Source organism: Camelina sativa, chromosome 16 (genome assembly GCF_030686135.1).
Source record: "Camelina sativa cultivar CO46 ecotype springtype chromosome 16, ASM3068613v1".
Lineage (NCBI taxonomy): Eukaryota > Viridiplantae > Streptophyta > Magnoliopsida > Brassicales > Brassicaceae > Camelina > Camelina sativa.
Window position 1 is genome coordinate 23,242,141 of NC_141895.1, and position 13,122 is coordinate 23,255,262.

At 34.2% G+C, this 13,122-nt stretch overlaps 4 protein-coding genes and 2 long non-coding RNA genes across 6 annotated transcripts; all 6 read left to right on the plus strand.

Moving 5' to 3' along the window:
- Positions 1 to 1,575: 1,575 nt before the first annotated feature.
- On the plus strand, positions 1,576 to 2,164 carry LOC104751472 (defensin-like protein 16). The gene is made up of 2 exons (XM_010473420.2): positions 1,576 to 1,733; positions 1,836 to 2,164. Exons 1-2 carry the CDS (start codon positions 1,670 to 1,672, stop codon positions 2,012 to 2,014), a joined length of 243 nt encoding a protein of 80 aa, XP_010471722.1. The 5' UTR covers positions 1,576 to 1,669; the 3' UTR covers positions 2,015 to 2,164.
- A 1,292-nt stretch (positions 2,165 to 3,456) lies between these two features.
- Positions 3,457 to 4,066, plus strand: LOC104751473 (defensin-like protein 1). The gene is made up of 2 exons (XM_010473421.3): positions 3,457 to 3,658; positions 3,731 to 4,066. Exons 1-2 carry the CDS (start codon positions 3,595 to 3,597, stop codon positions 3,907 to 3,909), a joined length of 243 nt encoding a protein of 80 aa, XP_010471723.1. The 5' UTR covers positions 3,457 to 3,594; the 3' UTR covers positions 3,910 to 4,066.
- A 40-nt stretch (positions 4,067 to 4,106) lies between these two features.
- On the plus strand, positions 4,107 to 5,105 carry LOC147925886 (uncharacterized). Its single transcript, XR_015585202.1, has 2 exons — positions 4,107 to 4,247; positions 4,419 to 5,105. It is a non-coding gene; the product is annotated as an uncharacterized LOC147925886 (long non-coding RNA).
- Positions 5,106 to 5,786: 681 nt separating this feature from the next.
- Positions 5,787 to 6,911, plus strand: LOC147925887 (uncharacterized). The gene is made up of 2 exons (XR_015585203.1): positions 5,787 to 6,468; positions 6,562 to 6,911. It is a non-coding gene; the product is annotated as an uncharacterized LOC147925887 (long non-coding RNA).
- A 1,586-nt stretch (positions 6,912 to 8,497) lies between these two features.
- LOC109129706 (defensin-like protein 1) lies at positions 8,498 to 9,036 on the plus strand. The gene is made up of 2 exons (XM_019238444.2): positions 8,498 to 8,606; positions 8,708 to 9,036. The coding sequence occupies exons 1-2, from the start codon at positions 8,543 to 8,545 to the stop codon at positions 8,884 to 8,886; spliced, it is 243 nt and encodes an 80-aa protein (XP_019093989.1). The 5' UTR covers positions 8,498 to 8,542; the 3' UTR covers positions 8,887 to 9,036.
- A 2,311-nt stretch (positions 9,037 to 11,347) lies between these two features.
- On the plus strand, positions 11,348 to 11,869 carry LOC104751474 (defensin-like protein 1). Its single transcript, XM_010473422.3, has 2 exons — positions 11,348 to 11,455; positions 11,547 to 11,869. The coding sequence occupies exons 1-2, from the start codon at positions 11,392 to 11,394 to the stop codon at positions 11,723 to 11,725; spliced, it is 243 nt and encodes an 80-aa protein (XP_010471724.1). The 5' UTR covers positions 11,348 to 11,391; the 3' UTR covers positions 11,726 to 11,869.
- Positions 11,870 to 13,122: the final 1,253 nt, after the last annotated feature.

Genomic DNA, 13,122 nt, shown 5'->3' on the forward strand with positions numbered 1-13,122 from the left:
TCTTATTCTCTTGAGTCTTGACCACACATCAGCAGATTAAGCAGCCGCCTATGCAAACGATGTATCATTAGGTCAAAGCCAAAGCAGCCATTTAGATATTATTAGGGGAAAAATATATGGTGGAGAAACCAGTAGCTATCAATGCATAGGCGACTTACCTAATTTCGCAGTTCCTGCCCTTTCAGTTCCGCCGGCGCCCCTCCTCTCCTTCTGATAGTTATTGTCGTCGAGTCAAGGGGCGATTTGAAGAACGCACACTGATTAATTTTTGACGTGCTATAACCGGAAATATTTGACCGTTTAGTTTAATTTATTTATAACCGGAAATATTCCGAAGTCTTTATTCGACAAAGGACAGTCAAAGTACACTTGCCCTAACTGTGGACATAGATTCACGGAGGGTTGAGACAACCATTTTCAGTATTATCAGGACGATTAAGAAAAAGAAAAATGTTTAAGTCGCTCATGTTCTTCGTATCATAGTCATTGGGCAAACGACAAGATTTTGTGTAAATGCCAATCTTTATATTCATTTTATTCTGATAGCTAAGAAAACCTCAAAGCTAAATTAGATATGGAGAGACCACCCATAATTTTAATTGAGTAGGGATTTTAAGTTGTGCGGTTAAAGGAACGAATATATGTTATACACTTCTTAATTAATAACTTAACTTGCACAGACGATTCATCATATATATTGGATAAATAATTTCAAGAAAATTATATTGGATAAGAGAATATTAGAGACAGGTGACCAAATAACCAATTATAGTATCCTTGATCCCATTAGAGTATTGAGGTTATTTCTTGCGATTCAAGCAAATAACCAATTATAGTATCCTTGATCCCATTTTCTCTTCTAGCTCTATACGCTCTTGTAACGAACGGTGAAAAACTCTGTACAAATCATAAAGACTTGTGTAACTCGATCGGCTAGGTTAAAAATTTTAAAAAACATTTCTTGACTCTTGACAACATCGGATTAAGCAGCCGCCTGTGTAAAAGATGTATTATTAGCTCAAAGCCAAAGCAACTACTTAGATATTATTAGAGAAAAATATGTGGTGGAGAAACCAGCCATCAATTATGAATAAGTCAATATCTTATCTGTTAATATCAGCTATACTAGAAGACACTGCGTGATTAATTTGTGGGGTTAGATCCGTAATAATACGATATGCAGAAGACTAACTGTTGATGATGTTCAGATCGATCACAATTAGAATATTTAGTTCGGCAAAATGGAGATCGAAACGCTTTTTATAAATCGGTGCCGAGGCACAAAAAGGACGGACTACATAGTGAATTAGACAGGCTGAAATAATGAAAAATAGGGTGAACGACGAGCTGCGAGCTCGTCGATTCTAGACTTTGGACGAGAGAACTTGTATTTCCTATCCGTATTCTTTCCTCTTTCGTGCAACCCCTTTTCTCGGATACCGTACGCCCGTATTTATGGGAAACTATGTCGGTTCATCCTCGGAAAAGACCAAAATATCCTTCCTTCCTTAGAGGTTTATTTGGGCTTTTTCTAACCTTTTGTTGGAGTGAGGATCTACCCCTAACACTAACTCACCATTATTTCATTATAAATAGAACGTGATCTAAAGGTTATTTCATCACACAAGACATACATACATACATTGTAAACAAAATAGTGATAATCATCATGGCTAAGTTTGCTTCCATCATCACCCTTATCTTCGCTGCTCTTGTTTTCTTTGCTGCTTTTGGTGAGTAATGATCTAATTATCATATGAACGAAATGTGTGTTTACATGTTATTATCATTTATTTTGATAACTAACCATGAGAAATATATACGTACATCTGCAGAAGCACCATCAATGGTGGAAGCACAGAAGTTGTGCGAGAAGCCAAGTGGCACATGGTCAGGAGTTTGCGGAAACAATAATGCTTGCAAGAATCAGTGCATTAACCTTGAAGGAGCACGTCATGGTTCTTGCAACTACAAATTCCCAGCTCACAGATGTATCTGTTACTTCCCATGTTAAGCAACCAAAACCTTTGGTGCCTAAACACGTGTGTATTTTACATAAAATAAGTCTGTGTTACTCTATGAGTGACTTTATGATATGCAAGTTTATGTTTTAATGTTTGGTTAGACTTTGTTGTTATAATCATATAATTTATGTTCGACGTAAGATTGTCTCTTCTTCTTGTTAATATTTGTCTACAACAGCCAACAGAACCCATGTGGATATAGAATTCTCCTGAATTATTAAAGAAAAAAAAACGGCCAACAGAATTACCAATTTGCCGAAGAGTAAGTCAAAATTAAAAATCATCATTTATATATAAAAAGATAAGGACGTTAGATCACTAGCTAGGTGGCCGATTCCTGCATGGGGGAGAAATGAAATATAAATGGTGGTAAAAAAAGGTATATCCAATTCTTTTACCGTTCATTTCTTTGTGATTTTTTTTTCCGTTTAAACAATAACTAATAGCAAATAACGCATGCAAAAATACATGTTTGGGGTGAAGCAGGAACATATAAACACAATGCATATAGCATTTTGCTTTGGTACCATAAATTCAAAATTCAAAATTATGAATCCGAAGATCTTAATTCCTAAACTCTATAAAAATTACATCTAACCCAAAAAAGTTGTAAACCCTACAAAAAGATGTATTTCCTGAATTTAAAAATCTTCATCTCTTATATAAGTTAGCTTTCGGTAATTTTTTTGGTCAGTTGTTTATTTTCTCAGCTAGAGGCTCCACTTAGCCCATTTGGTTCAGAGTCTCAGACCATTACGAGCAATTAAAAGGTTTAGTAGGTATTTTATTTCCGTCTCGGTTTTCAGTTTAGCCCATTACGTTCAAGGCCATGAGTCTGTGACCAACAATGGTTTGTTTATCCATAGCCAACTGACTTATAAGTCCCCAGTGCTTGCTTTGCCGGGCGCCAATATATCGTCTTCTTCTAAATTCTGATGGTTGGAAGACCTACTGCCGGCCAGAGCAACGCATTGATGAATCATCTAATTAATTTACGGTTAAAGTTGTTTGCCGCTGAATTCGGAATGATGCTGCTCCTGAGATCAACCAAACCATGTCGATATATACACTTTCCCTAACTGTGATAATATCTAACATATCAAAATACTCGTGTAACAATGGCTTGGTTAAGATCTTATTTTCTTGAATCTTGACTACATCATATTAAACAGCCGCCTGTGAAAATATCTGACATATCAAGATACTCGTGTAACTATGGCTTGGTTAAGATCTTATTCTCTTGAGTCTTGACCACACATCAGCAGATTAAGCACCCGCCTATGTAAACGATGTATCATTAGCTCAAAGCCAAGCAGTCATTTGGATATTATCAGGGGGAAAATATATGGTGGAGAAACCAGTAACCATCAACGTACGATATATAAATAAGTGACGATCTTATCTGTTAATATTAGCTACTAGAAGACACTATGTGTTTAATTGGTGAGGTTATTACTACGTGCTTATACGGTGCACAAGTTGAAGACTAACACAATATCATCATTTCATTATAAATAGATGTTGATCTTAAGCCTATTTCTCCACACAAAATAAAATAGTGATAATCATCATGGCTAAGTTTGCTTCCATCATCACCCTTATTTTTGCAGCTCTTTTTCTCTTTGCTGCTTTTGGTGAGTAATGATGAACGAAGATTCTGTGTTTTAAATGCTATTTTCCTTTATTTTGATACCTAACATATGCAGAGACACCGTCAATAGTGGAAGCACAGAGGTTGTGCGATAGGCCTAGTAAGACATGGTCAGGGGTTTGTGGAAACAATAGTGCTTGCAAGAATCAGTGCATTAACCTTGAGGGAGCACGACATGGATCTTGCAACTATGCCAACCCAACTCACAAGTGTATTTGTTTCTTCTCATGTTAATCTCCCCAAAATCTTTGTTGCTTAAATGTGTGTATTTTACATAAATAAGTCTATGTCGCTCTGTGTAAGTGACTTTATGACATGCATATTTATGTTTTAATGTTTGGTTGGACTTTTGTTTCTATAGTAATATAAATACTTTGTGTTTTCTAAGCCATGACTGTTTCTTCTTGTCTAATTTGTCTTATTTTCGAAAGGACCGAGAATTTCTCCACTGTGTAATTGGGCAGAATAAAGAGTATTAGAGGTACCCGAACAACATCTCCAGTTTCACAAGAAAGTGGAATGTATTGTATAGCTGATTCAATTTAAGAAAGAAAAAAAGGTGGCGGTAATCAGTAAGAATAAAATTCAAATCCAACCCCCTTAAACTAATTTAAAAAAAAACTTGTGTGACTTGTGTCTAAGATCCACGACTATCCTATGCAAAGTTGGTTTAGTTTAGTTTTAATTTATCGCCTATTTGACTAAATTAAACAGATGTATATATTGTGGCAATATATATGCAGAAGCACCAATAATGATGGAAGCACAAAAGTTACCCGAAACACCAAGTGGGACATGGTCAGAATTTTGGGAAAACAATAATGCATACAAATAAGTGCATTAACCTTGAGGTATCTAAAATTATTGAGTTTCACTTAGCCGATTACATTGCCAGGCCACTACGAGCAAAGGTTTAGATCTTGTTCTGCGTTTCAATTTTGCTCATTACTTTTCAAGGTTTAGGCTCTCTATTTCCGGTTCAGATTTCTACTGAATTCCAAAATTATGGGTTGTTTATCCATAGGCGACTTACCTAATTTCGCAGTTCCTGCCCTTTCAGTTCCGCCGGCGCCCCTCCTCTCCTTCTGATAGTTATAAAATTTTATAGTTGTCGAGTCAAGGGGCGACATGAAGAACGCACACTCATTAATTTTTGACGTGCTATAACCGGAAATATTTGACCGTTTAGTTTAATTTGTTTGACTTTGGCTCATATGGTTGGCTTCCGAAGTCTTTGTTAGACAAAGGACAGTCAAAGTACACTTGCCCTAACTGTGGACATAGATTCACCGAGGGTTGAGACAACCATTTTTAGCATTATCAGGACGATTAAGAAAAAGAAAAATGTTTAATTAGGTCGCTCATGTTCTTCGTATCATAGTCTTTGGACAAACGACAAGATTTTGTGTAAATGTCAATCTTTATTTTCATTTTATTCTGTTATATAGCTAAGAAAACCTCAAAGCTAAATTAGATATAGAGACCAACCATAATTTTAATTGCGTAAGGATTTTAAGTTGTGCGGTTAAAGGAACGAATATATGTTATACACTTCTTAACTTAACTTGCACAAACGATTCATCATATTGGATAAACAATTTCAAGAAAATTAAATTGGAGAAGAGAATATTAGAGACAGGTGACATCTTATTAGAGTAATGAGGTTATTTCTTGCGATTCAAGCATATAACCAGTTATAGTATCCTTGATCCCATTTTCTCTTCTAGCTCTATACGCTCTTGTAACGAACGGTGAAAAACTCTGTACAAATCATAAAGACTTGTTTAACTCGATCGGCTTGGTTAAAAAATAAAAAAAAACTTTTCTTGAGTCTTGACAACATCAGATTCAGCAGCCGCCTGCGTAAAAGATGTATTATTAGCTCAAAGCCAAAGCAACCACTTAGATATCATTAGAGAAAAATATGTGGTGGAGAAACCAGCCATCAATTATGAATAAATCAAGATCTTATCTGTTAATATCAGCTATACTAGAAGACACTGCGTGATTAATTTGTGGGGTTGCGATCCGTGATAATACAATGCACAAATAGAAGACTAACTCACCATCATTTCATTATAAATAAAGGCTGATCTTAAGCTTATTTCAACACACAAGAAATACATACATACATACTTTGAAAACAAAATAGCGGCAATCATCATGGTTAAGTTTACTTCCATCATCACCCTTATTAGCGCTCGGCATATAATCCGAAATCGAACAAACCGATCCGAACCGATCCGAAAAAACCAATTAGGATCGGTTTTAGTTTCTCAGTTAAAACCGATCGATTTTCCTATTGAGTGTGATTCCGATTTTCAGATTTAAACCGATCCGAACTGAAATCTGATCGGTTATCCGTTAAACCGAATTCCCAACTAATTTTTAGGGGCATTGGTATTATTTTTGGGCTTCTAACCCAAGCCCATTAACTATAAACAGATATTTTTAAAAAAATTAATAAATATTTGATGAAAGGAGGATTTGAACCGTAGACGTTATGGCTGCAGGACATACACGCTAACCATTTGAGCTGTTAAAACTATTTGGCTTTACTTTCCAAATGATATATATAAGGGATTCAGTTTCAGTTCGGATTTTAAAAAAAATTGAAAACCGATCCGAATCCGAGCCGATCCAATCCGAAAAACAGTCAGATTCTAAATGGATTTTATACATCTCAATCTGAAAAATCCGAAATCCAAAAAATCTGATCCGATCTGAACCGAAAATCCGAATGCCCAGGGCTAACCTTTATCTTCGCTGCTCTTGTTCTCTTTGCTGCTTTTGGTGAGTAATGATCTTATCAAAGAGATGAAAAATGTGTTTTATTTTCATTTATTTTGATAACTAACCATGAGAAATATATACATACATATGCAGAAGCACCGTCAATGGTGGAAGCACAGAAGTTGTGCGAGAGGCCGAGTGGGACATGGTCGAGAGTTTGCGGAAACAATAATGCTTGCAAGAATCAGTGCATTAATCTTGAAGGAGCACGTTATGGTTCTTGCAACTATAAATTCCCAGCTCACAGATGTATCTGTTACTTCCCATGTTAATCAACCAAAAACTTTTGGTGCTTAAACACGTGTGGATTTTACATAAAATAAGTCTGTGTTGCTCGCTATGAGTGATGTTATGACATGCACATTTATGTTTTAATGTTTGGTTTGACTTTGTCGCTATAAATATTAATCTTTTCTGTATTTCATGCCATAAATATTTCTTCTTATCTATTTTGTGTTTGTCTTCAATACGATCATATTCAAAAGGACCGAGAATTTCTCCAGTATAATTGGGAAAATGAAAGAGTATTCATCCTAAAGAGGTACCCTAACAACATCTTCAATTTCCCAACTTGATATAGCTAATTCAAGTTGAAAAGAAGAAAAGGTGGTGGTGTGTTCAGTAAGATACTATAATATATATACTGATCCACGACAAAACTATCAGGTTTCCACTTACATGACCGAATCATAATATGCCAAAGGAAATTTTTATTTACAAGTTTTTGTAGGAAGTTCACGTTAAATCTAGAGTAAAATTACAATTCAATAGATTGACCAGACTATATCAAATTCACGTTAAAGAAATGAAATATAATTTAAATTTATTAGTTAAATTATGGTAATGAAAGAACTCAAGATCTGGCTATTCATTTTTCTAATATTGTGTATTAAAAAGCTTTGCGTAAAAAGAGGTGCCTATGTTGGCGATAAATCAAGAACATATACAAAGTTTAGGTTACGGTTTTGATTTCGAACTTAAAAGCTTATGTTCCCAACAAACGTTTCGATTTTAGGCCCTGGTCTAGATTTCCGGTCAAATTTTCAATTTTAGATTTATCTTACGGATAGGATTGTAGTCTCAATTAGTTTGATTTTAATTTAAATCGAGCATTTGACTAAACTAAATATATATATATATATATATATATATATATATATATATATTCACCAATAATGGTGGAAGCACAAAAGTTGGGAAGTTGTGCAACAGTGCAAGATGCCAAGTGCAGGAGTTTGTAGAAATAATGAGTGAATTAGCCTTGAAAAGACACATTACGATGCTATTTTCCGGGATGACGATCTCTTTGTCCGCAAGAATTACTGTATTGTATTAAGCCTAAATTGTGACTACAGTTTATGACTTTATGTATTTTAAAAAAAAAGTTTGGAAAAAGCTTTAAAATTTTTAAAGTATTTGTGAACAGCACTTTAAACCTTGAAAAAAATATCAATAACACTATAAATTTTTTAAATAATTTTATTGACGTTTAAACTTTAAAATTAATTTTCCTGTTTGAGATTTTGATGGCTCAAAAAAAAAAAAATTGGCTGATTTTTATTTTGTTAAAAAGAAAAAGGTAAAAAATGTATTTTATGTGGTGTGAATATGTGACCAATTCTCTTAGTTAGACCTTAGAAGTAGGTTTCCACCATACTAACGACTTTTTGTTGTAAAACAGGGCGCCGATTAAATACATATTACTATGGCAGCCGCAAGCACCAGTTTGGCTGGCTTGTACCCTTCGGTTCTGTCTGTTTTGCAACGCTACGAAACAATAATATCGGTCAATGTGACCAATGTAGCATTAACTCAAATCCAAAGCAGCCACTTAGATATTTAGAGAAAAATATGTGGTGGAGAAACCAGCCATCAATTATGAATATATCAAGATATCTAATATCAGCTACTAGAAGACACTGCGTGATTAATTTGTGGGGTCGCGATCCGTGATTAGACGATGCACAAATAGAAGACTAAACTAACCATCATTTCATTATAAATAGAGGCTGATCTAGCTTATTTCATCACACAACACATACATACATACTTTGAAAACAAAATAGTGATAATCATGGCTAAGTCTGCTTCCATCATCACCCTTATCTTCGCTGCTCTTGTTCTCTTTGCTGCTTTTGGTGAGTAATGATCTAGTTATCATATGAATGAAAAATGTGTGTTTAAATATTATTTTCATTTTTGATAACTAACCATGAGAAATATATACATACTTCTGCAGAAGCCCCGTCAATGGTGGAAGCACAGAAGTTGTGCGAGAGGCCGAGTGGGACATGGTCAGGAGTTTGCGGAAACAATAATGCTTGCAAGAATCAATGCATTAACCTTGAGGGAGCACGACATGGATCTTGCAACTATGTATTCCCAGCTCACAAGTGTATTTGTTACTTCCCATGTTAATCTCCCAAAAGTATTTGATGCTTAAAGTGTATTTTACATAAAATAAGTCTTTGTCACTCTACGAGCGACTTTATGACATGCATGTTAATGTTTTACTGTTTGGTTTGACTTTGTTGTTATAAACTTACAATAATATATAAGTTTTATATACGGTAGGAGTCTTTCTTCTAGTCCATATTTGTCACATATATTGATAAATAAAATATAATTTTTATATACGGCCTTTATTTTTCAATAAGGATTGACTATCTCTCCTCAAGAATTGGGCACAATTACTTAGAGGTGCCTAATCCAGTTTAATGAGAAAGTACTGGCTTGCATAGCTACTTCAACATTAAGAAAGAAAAGAAATGGTGTGGTGGTGTATTCAGTAAGAATATTAATTGGTTTGCTATTCACAAATGAGCATGTGTATACATCATCAAATATCTATCAATATATGTGAAAAAGACTTTTAGGATCCTTATTTTTTTGGAAGTGCCCTAGGTATGGGGTTTGCAAATTGTAAAAAACTCGAAGCAATTGAATATATTGAATCATTCAGTCGAAAAAAAAATGTGAAAAAATCTTTAATGTAATCGATATCCTACAGAAACTATGAATTGTTCAGTAAAATGACCAAATAATTTGTCAAAAATAAAAACTTATTTATAAGTTTTATTAGGCAGGTCGTGCCACTAGAGAAAAACCTTCAATTCAATAGTGTTTGATTGGACACCAAATTTACGTTGTGGAAATGAAATATTATTTAAGAATTGGATCGCGGTAACTCAAGATCTAGATACTGTTTTGTAGGACCAACTCATTTTTAACTATGTCTTATAATAAGATATATACTCTGCATAAAACGTGCGCATGTATTTGGGGTGAAGCAAAAAAATGTAGAAAGTTTAGAATAAAAATGAAGATGATACGAGATCAACTTCTCAAGCGGAAACTTTACGTGTGTGATGGGCAACATGACGAGTTTTACGCATAGCCTGCATAGGTGTCGCTGGTGCATCATGGCATTTTTCATTTCTACATGCTGCTTTCCAATTCTCTACTACAAGAAAAAGTCAACTTTTTGTAGCCAAAATCGAAAATATGTGACTAAAATGCTTGAATAACAGCGGTCAAGACATATCCGTTACCAATGAGGTGATGGTGTTCTAGCCCATAATTTTCAAGTTATAAAAAAGATAAAAACATATTCGATCGGTTACACACACAAAAAAAAAAAAAAAAAAACTGTAATCTAATTAATAGCATTAAAGTTATATATTTTAGCTATCCAATTTAGTAAAGAATTATTTTTGGTAAGAATATGTGTAAATGTTATTTACAATGAAAGCTTAAGTTTTACATGAAATTAGCTTAAAACATAGTTCCATTCAAAAAATAAAAGTAAAAAACGTAAAACTTTCAAAATTCAATTCATCAAACTAAACCTTAAGCGATGAAGTTCTTGGTAAAAAGTTGTAGTTTAATAAAATTATCACTAGAAACTTATCTTTCGATTGCTAAATAAGTTTTAAAATGTCAATCAATGAATACCCTTTGACAAAAACAAATATCTAACAAATTAACGGTGAGTTTGCTACTTGTCCGTGGCAAGTGCTGGACTGCTGGGGCTCTCTTAGTAGGGTAAGAAAGCAAGCTGTTGTTGTCACGTGGCTGTACATAAAATGTTTTAAAGAGGAGACAAGTTCTTTGTCAAAGTTTGCGGATGACGACTATCATGAAGTCGAAAACAATTTTCTCTTTCGATTACTGTTTTTTTTTTTATAGATTTACATATAAAACTAGTTGAAAAACAAAATTTAAAATCGGATTTTTCTTCTCGGTGATCCGAATTTGGCAGAGTTGAATCCAAGAAGATTTGTATGGGGGTATGAACTATGGTGTTACATATGATCTATGTATGGGTGCGATTTTACAACTTTTTAGTCCACACCCTCTAGCAAAATAGCTAGTTGCAGATTATGAGATCAATAACATAAAAAAGTGAAGAAACAACATACTTTATCAACTTGCCGATCTAGTGACGGTCCTTGGGGGTTCCAACATCGTTGTTTAAAAATTAAATGCGATGTGGCCATGACTTATCACTACCACTTGTGTTGTGTCACGTACGTACTAGAATTTGCTGAAGATATTTAGCCGTTTGACCAAGTCAAATAAGCCAACCAACGTGGTTCAAATAATGTAATATCCACCGAACCAAACTCCAAATGAGCAAACGTGGCACTTGAAACTAGCCATTACTGATCAGCACACTATTTACGAATTGGTCAAAGATATTATCTCATATGATCATCAGGAACTTGCGTGTTAATATTTTTTTACTACGGTATGTGTTTTCAAATCTGTGGGGTGAAACACTAATCGTCCGCTGTACACGTACGTAGTGAAAATCGATCTCCCCATCATCCTTTCACTATAAATAGAGGTTGATCTCAAGCTTATTATTACTTCAAACTAAAACACATATATACATTAAAAACAACTAAGCAAACAACAGTCATGGCTAAGCCTGCTACCATCGTCACCCTTCTTTTCGCTGCTCTTGTTTTCTTTGCTGCTCTCGGTGAGTAATGATCTTACTTTATATGAGTTTTAAAATTTTCTTTCACGTATTGTGATAACTAACTTTGAGAGACATATCCATCTATATGCAGAAACACCGACAATGGTAGAAGCACAAAAGTTGTGTGAGAGACCAAGTGGGACATGGTCCGGAGTCTGTGGAAACAATAACGCGTGCAAGAATCAATGCATTAACCTTGAGAAAGCACGACATGGATCTTGCAATTATGTTTTCCCAGCTCACAAATGTATTTGCTACTTCCCATGTTAAACTACCAAAAACATTTAGTGCTCGAATGTGTGTGTGTATTTTTATAAAATAAGTAAGTATCACTCATAGAGTGATCTTATACTTGTATACCAGACATCTTTATGTTGTTGGTTTGTTATAATAAGATAACTAAGCTTTTACGTACGACGTACTGTTTTTTCTTGTCCATATTTGTTTGCAAGACTGCAACACACACAGCCATTATGTGGGAATAAAGATAGAGAACTCGGAGAATATAATATATTGTTGATGATCTCTTTTAGTTTCCGATATAAAATCTTAAGAAGAACTTTCCCATAAAAATTAACTGAGTACAGTAAAGATTATATATAAAGAGAACTCAATAGATCGATAACATCATCTCCAATTTTACAACAAAGCTATTTTAGCTAACTAATAAAACATCAGAAAAGATGCAGTGTATTGGGTAATGAGACCGAGTGACTGATTGTTCATGCTAGAAACTTATTATGTTGTTATAAGAAAAAACTTTTATATATATCATCATTCGGTCATTCCAAGATGTGTATTTTGGTTTGTATACATAAATTTTTTAATTTGATGGAGTATGAACCAGCATGGCATAAATTTCGTGCACCCATATTAAATTTTCTCAAGCTAGCTAGAATCTGAAGTTGGATTTGTTCTGAGTACCACACCGTATGCTATTCACTACTGAATAGTGTAACAACATATTTGTGTTTTGATTGTTAAATAAAACTAGGATAGTACCCGTGCTACGCCGCGGGATTGTTTTATATTTTGTTTTTATTTTTATAATTTTTGGATAATTTTGTGTTTGTAATTAAAAAAGTCATTATTAATATAGTTGTTGACAATGTTCATTGGTAATATTTTTGGTTTTAGGTTTTAATTATGAAGGTTTGTGGAGAAGTACAAATTGTTTGCGTGGAGGATGTTCATCTTTATTTTTCCAAGTTAATGCTTCTTAGTGAACCTGACGACATAAAAGGATTTATTCAAGATCGATTGCAAGTAAACACGATGCTAGAAACCCCACGAGTACACTCTCCCTTTTCAAAAGGTCTGCATACTCTTCATCATCTTCTTCTCATTTTAACATATTTGCCACAATGGTTTATCCATCCTAATGACCTGCGCCAACACTTCAGCTCCATTCAAATTACTGCAATCACAAAAACTAACCGAAAAAGCTTCAAATCAATAAATTACAACACCGAAATCCACATAAAAACAATGTGAAAGAGTCATAAAAAAGAGCTTCAATGACCAACAACAAGAGTGGTACTTCTTTGATCTTCATACACAGCAAACGCAAAACCCTGATTTACTAGTCCTCTTGTCTTGAATAAGATTGACATCAACAACTTCATAGTATCTACAATTTGTACAAACAAAAAGGATAAAAAAAACCC

Coding starts and splice junctions, on each gene's coding strand:
- LOC104751472 (XM_010473420.2), top strand. CDS start 1,670: ATGGCTAAGTTTGCTTCCATCATCACCCTTATCTTCGCTGCTCTTGTT. Junction 1,734..1,835: donor TGTTTTCTTTGCTGCTTTTG/GTGAGTAATGAT, acceptor GTACATCTGCAG/AAGCACCATCAATGGTGGAA.
- LOC104751473 (XM_010473421.3), top strand. CDS start 3,595: ATGGCTAAGTTTGCTTCCATCATCACCCTTATTTTTGCAGCTCTTTTT. Junction 3,659..3,730: donor TTTTCTCTTTGCTGCTTTTG/GTGAGTAATGAT, acceptor TAACATATGCAG/AGACACCGTCAATAGTGGAA.
- LOC109129706 (XM_019238444.2), top strand. CDS start 8,543: ATGGCTAAGTCTGCTTCCATCATCACCCTTATCTTCGCTGCTCTTGTT. Junction 8,607..8,707: donor TGTTCTCTTTGCTGCTTTTG/GTGAGTAATGAT, acceptor ATACTTCTGCAG/AAGCCCCGTCAATGGTGGAA.
- LOC104751474 (XM_010473422.3), top strand. CDS start 11,392: ATGGCTAAGCCTGCTACCATCGTCACCCTTCTTTTCGCTGCTCTTGTT. Junction 11,456..11,546: donor TGTTTTCTTTGCTGCTCTCG/GTGAGTAATGAT, acceptor ATCTATATGCAG/AAACACCGACAATGGTAGAA.